At 55.8% G+C, this 6,366-nt stretch overlaps 1 protein-coding gene across 1 annotated transcript in view; it reads left to right on the forward strand.

Moving 5' to 3' along the window:
• LOC109374514 (F-box-like/WD repeat-containing protein TBL1X) overlaps positions 1-6,366 on the forward strand; it is a 122,386-nt gene that overhangs the window by 89,222 nt on the left and 26,798 nt on the right. Inside the window, exons 4-5 of the mRNA XM_019629171.1 lie at positions 2,291-2,436; positions 2,736-3,024. Of these exons, the coding sequence (XP_019484716.1) occupies positions 2,291-2,436; positions 2,736-3,024 (435 nt within the window). The remainder of the gene's footprint in view (positions 1-2,290; positions 2,437-2,735; positions 3,025-6,366) is intronic.

Raw genomic sequence — 6,366 nt, forward strand, 5'->3', positions numbered from 1 at the left:
CTGCCGTGGGAGACACAGAGGTGAGGCGGCCTGTCTGTGGACCAGGCCGTGGGCCCTCAGCAGACGCCGACTGTGCGAAAGAAATGTTTCTTACATACGCTACCCAGTCTGGGATGTTTTTTGTTACAGCAGCTGGGACAGACTAAGACATACCTATACCAAAAGCTGCTCTGCTCAGATGGAGGCACTCAGATGTCACTAGGTGGTGTTTCATGGGGGGCCGGGAGTGGAGCCCAAGTTTGGAGCTCAGCCCCAGCCGTAGGAGCTGAGTGCGTGACGGGGGCCTGTGAGTGACCCTCACGAGTTCTTGGGACCCAGTCTGAGAGAGGGGAGAAGGCAGTGAGGGAGCGAATGCCTGCAGAGGGTATTCACCGGGAGGCGTGAATGAACTCATTGGCGTCCCTGAGGCCGGGCTCTGCCAAGAGTGGGTGCTGTGTAAGGAATGCCTGTTGTTATTTTTATTGTAACAGCAAGGGGCAGTGTCCTGCACTAGGCCTCTGAAACATACCAGAAGCGTTAGAAATGGCCGTTGCCTCCAGTGCCCTGTTCCGTCCAACGGTCAGGACACACATGGAAGAGAAGACAGGAGCCAGTGAGTGGGGTCGTCAGACACGAAGAGTTGGGGTGGTTAGGGAGGCCGATTATCAAGGGCCTTTGCTTATGTGCTCAGAGAGCAGGGGCGGAGGGGGACCCAGTGGGGACACAGCCCGGGGAGGGGCCTCCTGTGCAAACTCTTTTAGGTGGTGTTGCAAAAAACGCAGCAGTAGACAGGGCTCTCTATGCAACGGGTTGTCACATTAGTACAGCTGCCTTATTCTCGATGAAATAAAGAAACTCCATCTTTCATATATTCTTTAAAGTCAGGCGGTGGGTGGTGGGAAATGAACGGGGTGGACCGGAGGAGGAAGTGGCGAGAGAGAAAGGGCCGCGAACCACGGAAATCTTTCGTGGAGAAGCGGTGCCCTCTGGTGGGCGTTTCGCGTGTTGCAACGCCTGGTTCTGTTTTGCTCGCTAGACGCTGAAGCGCTGAGGGTGTTGAGTCTGATGGACGCGGGGCCCACTCGCGGCCCCGTTTGTTTGGCTGGTGAAGGTGGTGGTCTGGGAACATGGGAGCAGAAGGGGAGCTACACCAACCTGTTAACATCAAGAAGCCTGCAAAGGTTCCAGCCTTGTGGGATAATGAGACTACACTTTGCCAACCTGCGCTGCCATATATGGTGGGCCGAACGTGGTGGCAAGGGAGCGACCGCGCCGTCTCCCAGGACCCCTGCCCCGTTCTCCTTTACCTGAGCAATGGACAACATCAGCAGTGAGACAGTCCAGAGCCACACTGAGCATCCCCTGGGCCCCGCCCCACCTGTATGGCGGGGAGGTCCGTGCTGCTCACACAGGCCCCCAGAGCCCGCCCCTCAGCCTATCTGTAAGGACTGCAAGCTCCCCTGCACCACCAGTGGTAATAAGCCCCACTGGGCTGGGCCGCCTGTTTTTGGAGCCCCTGCAGTGGCCTAGACCTCCCGCAGAGGGAGGGAGCCCCGGTCCTGTCCTCGGGGAAGGTCATCGCAGGCTCCTGCTGGCTCGAGGTCCCCAGAGCACCTTCTTCCCTGCCAGGTTGCTTCCCTTTCTGAACTGAAACAGGCGTTGCCTGCACGTGTTGTACCGTGACCGGCCTTCCCGGGAGCCCTTTAAATTGCCAGCGTTGCGTTTGTCAGCAGCTTGCCGTTCAGGTGATCAGTGAGGCGTGTGGGCGGGAGGAAGGACAGAGCCAGCATCTCTCAGCCAAGGCAGAATTCCCAAATTTTCAATAAAACGACTCCAGGCCGCTCCGGTTGGTCCAGAGAAAACCCTCTTTTGCTCGGCCGTTTGGCTGTGCGGTGCATCCGCCCAGCATTTGCCAACCCCTATCTTTTTGGCTGAGGAACAGCGAGCGCCCTGTGTGCTGCTGGGCTGGAGACACAGAGAGACCCCAGCTCTGAGGTTCTGAAGAGGAGAAAGCCTGGAGTCGGGTTTCCATATCAGAACCGCTCACCAGGGCAGACTCCGTCCCATTTTGCTTTTAATAACGCCGAGACAGCTCGACCCTGAAAGCTGTTTTTCCATCCCGTGCAAACATAGGTCTTGCTGGGTCTGCATCTCCCCCTGTCCCTGCCCACTTCCCCCCAGATCAGAAGCCGGGCGTCCTACAGCTGATGAAGCATGTGTGAGACCAGCGGTGCTGCCTCAAGGTCGCGGAGGCCGTTCCTTGCTCCCTTCCGTCCAAGCCTCACGACCCTCTGTCTCCCTCTCGCTGCAGGTTTTTCCCACTCGGCGTTCACGTTCGGTATCGAGAGCCACATCAGCCAGTCCAACATCAACGGGACGCTAGTGCCCCCCGCCGCGCTCATCTCCATCCTGCAGAAGGGGCTTCAGTATGTGGAGGCCGAGATCAGCATCAATGAGGTATATGCCACCGCAGGCGGGGCCGTGACCCGGCCCCCACGCCAGCCGCCCTCGGGGACCTACCTGGTAGGTACCCCGTTGGGGACTGCTGCTCACCCTCCCCTGCCCCGTCCCATCCTCCCACCCGCCCAGCCCACCGTGGATGCCGTTGGCATCGCCCTGGACGCTGGCTTCTTCCGTGGCCCCTGCGTGCCAGCATTTCCGCACGCCTGTCCTGCAGCCATCTCACCTGGAGGACAACGCCGGTGCCAGGAGCCACGGAGGGCTGATGGCTTGCTGTCCCTCCGCTTTCTCCGCAGGATGGCACTGTGTTTGACGGCCGCCCCATAGAGTCCTTATCCCTGATCGACGCTGTGATGCCAGACGTGGTGCAGACGAGGCAGCAGGCCTTCCGGGAGAAGCTTGCTCAGCAGCAGGCCGCCGCAGCGGCGGCGGCGGCAGCAGCGGCGGCGGCAGCCACGGCAGCGACAGCTGCCCCAGCGGTGACAGCTGCCCCGGCGGCGGCGACAGCGGCTGTTTCCCAGCCCAACCCACCAAAGAACGGAGAGGCCACGGTGAACGGGGAAGAGAACGGAGCCCATGCAATAAGTAAGTGCGGGGCCCCGGGAGTGGGCGGGCTGCTAGCGGCTTNGCCTGTGGGCCTCCTCCGTTGGCCTACCCCTAATGTAGACAACTAGAAATAAACCTATCATACCTCTTGGCTTTGGATAGCTATCAGTGTTTCCAAGTATGCACGTCCACTAAATACTTAATAATGATTCTGCTTTTAATACCCCAAATTGGCTCCCTTGGTGTGTGTTTGAGCTGAAGAGGCAAAAGCAGCCACACAGCTGCCCGAGTATTACATGTCTGCTTGTCTCTGCCGAATAAGCAGTATCTCTGAGGGCCGGCGGATGATCGTTTAACAGGTTTTGCTGTTGAATCAGACTTGGCAAATGGTTCAGTGGAAAACTCCCAATAGTTTGTGAAGCCATTTGTGAAAGAGGTGTGGTGTAGCAGTGTCACAATTGCCGGAAACAAAGCATGTGCTTGGTTTGTTTTATTAAATCTATTTTTATTGCCTCGTTGGGTGATTCCAATTCACGTCCGCGCTGTTTTCCTCTCGGGGGCGACGGTAGCACCTTGGATTCCAAAAGGAAAGGGCTTCACTCTTGGAGCTCTTACCATGCTTCGTGGAAAAGGTAGTGCTGATTTGAAGCCTTTCCCAGTTTATCATGATCATGCTTCTTTTCTCCTTGGAAATCGTTTCACCTCATTTGGTTATTCCCTGTTACCGTGTGTCAGCTGAATTCCGTCACCAGTTGCATGTAGAGGCTGACTTGCTTTTCAGTGACAAAAATTGATGCATCGTATGTATACGCCAAGCAGAAATGGGAGTAGAATAGACCTGTGGACAGTGTCCTTTGAGGGGTGGTTAGGTCCTCTAGGTTGTTGATTCTCACCTGTGCCCGGGTCAGTTAGGCAATATCCGGAGACATGTTTGGTTGTCACGACTGGGATGGGGCAAGCTCCTGGCATCTAGTGGCTGCTAAACATTGTGCCGTGCATGGGACAGCGCCTCCCCATAAAGAAAAACATGACCTGTATCAAATGTCCGTGACGTCATGGCTGAGAAACTCTCGGACACTGCTTTACTAAGTAGGTGGCAGGCTCGCTGGCTTCAGTTATGGCCTCAGGCTGGCCGAGCAGTAGACACGGGGACAGTGACGTGTTGCCCTCACGGATCTGTCATTGAGGTTCTACCAAGCTTTTTAATCTCTTCCTTTTTAACACCTCCACGCTGCCATTGGGCCGGTCCTGAGTATTTCCATCTTTGCCGTTGACGTTCTGTTCCTTGTTGCTACTGATGTCTCCATTGGGTGGGAGGGGATGGGTTGAAAGCTGTGGGGTGCAGACATCGTACCACTCTGGCACACTGCAAATGAACATCCTCATTAGCCTTGGCATCTGATTGGTTGCCTGGGGTGGTGGTCGTGCTGCCATTTGGGACAGCCCCCGAAGAGAAGCATCCTGCCTGGAGATGCCAATCTCCGAAGATGTCCTCTGGCACCACACTTTGGCCCATGGCAGAGCTGCAGCCCCTGGGGCCTAAGAGGAAGTGTTCGAGTATAGTCTGTGGCCGTTGCCCTGTGCCACCGTGAATGAACGTCTGGATTGAGAAGGTAGCCCAGCGACCATTGCATCAAGTGTGCTGCTTGCACGAATGAGCAAATGTGGAAAAGTCATGTCTCCGCTGAGTTCATGGCCTTCTCTCTAGACTCAGAAGTGTCTGTGGTCCTGCTGCTCTCACATCTGGTTGTCCCGTGAGCTCCTAAGGGGTATTTTTATCCCCACACCGTAGGAAAGGAAATGGAGGCCCGGCCAAATGAGGTGAGCTGGCCCGGGTACTCAGTTCCTTTGTGGTGGAGCAAAGTCAGAACCCAGCGGGCCTTCCTGCTCCTGACATGCTCTCTACCTGGCCGGACAGCACGAAGAAAGTCTTAAAAACAAATGGACTGAAAAAAACAACAACAACCCATTGGTTTAGAGGCCATGCAGAGATCCATCCAAAGAAATGCAACGAATGTGAGGGCATCCAAATAGGAGTCCTCTTTCCAACAGCGACATGGACTGTCACAGCAGGTGCTGATGAAGAAAGCTCATTTCCTGTCATGATTTACTGTCGTCGTCTACAGAAGACCCAACTCTTTAATAAAGGATGTTCAAGGTCATGGTGCCCCTTTATAGCCTTATCCTGCGTATTCATCATAGTGCTTCAGTGGGGGGAATTCATTCTGGCAGGTAGCTTGCCGCTGTCTCAGACTCCCGCACCCTCAGTGCGTCTGCACTTCTCCCTTTTTTTTAAAAAAAGATTTTTATTGGGGAATTGGGGTATGGGAACAGCGCTGGGGAATTGGGGGAAGAGGAACTGTCCTTTTGTTCTTCAGTCTAGTTGTGGAGGATGTTGCTTCACTGGCCCAAGTTGGCACCATCATTGCACTCTTCCCGGGCGAGGCAGATCTGTCGCCGTCTTCTGGACGGCCGCTCACTGTGGCTGCTGGCCACTCACGCTGGCTGCTGGCTACTCACGCTGGCTGCTGGCTACGCACGGTAGCCCATGGCAACCCACTGCAGCAGGGGCTGCANGTGGAATATGGGCAGCTTTCCAGGCCGCTGCAGCTCTGTTTCAGGAGCCGTTAGGATCCAGGAAATAGTGACAGAGAAGCTGTGCGGACTCCATGGTGAACAGGGGTGTTTCAGGAGCGACGATATGTGCAGAAACAAAGGAAGCACTGCTATCAACGAGCAGTCTGCGGTTTTGTTTTCAGAATGACTCAGCTGTCGCATGCGTTCTCTGGAGCCAGTTAGAGGGGACGAGTGTGTTAACCCGGGGCCGTTGGGCGTCCATTAATCATAGCGCCATGCCAGCGGGCATGCTCGTTCCTTCTTCCTCACCAGGCGGCTTTGGCGGGCGCGCGAAAATCGTGTCACAAACTTCCCAACCACAGACGCTAACGTGTGCTTTCACTTCCTGTCCAATAGGGGACATCCCCCCACCCCCGGGTGACTCCCGCTCTGCTAGGTTCATGGAGGCTTAGTCCCAATTCCTCTTTCTCCCTCCCTCTCGGCGTCCTGGTCCCTGCGTGTGTTAAGGCGTCCGGTGGCCCCGCGCGGGGCGTGACGTGGCCACTTCTCTCAGGAGTCGTAAGTGCTCAAGTCTTCTTTCTGTGGCATTAACCTTGCTGTGTCATCACTCCATCACCCCTGTAAATTAAAATCCTGTGAGTTTGCTTGGGGAGAGTGAGGTCGGGTGTTTTTTTTTTCTCGACATGGAATGTTAGAATTGAAAGGGACCTTGGAGGTCACCACATTCCACCTGTTTGTTGGACAGGAAAGGAAGTCCACGGAGTAGCTGAGGGCAGGCCCCGGCCTCGGGGCGCCCCCTGAGGC

This window comes from Hipposideros armiger, unplaced genomic scaffold, assembly GCF_001890085.2.
Source record: "Hipposideros armiger isolate ML-2016 unplaced genomic scaffold, ASM189008v1 scaffold_827, whole genome shotgun sequence".
In the NCBI taxonomy this organism is placed as follows: domain Eukaryota; kingdom Metazoa; phylum Chordata; class Mammalia; order Chiroptera; family Hipposideridae; genus Hipposideros; species Hipposideros armiger.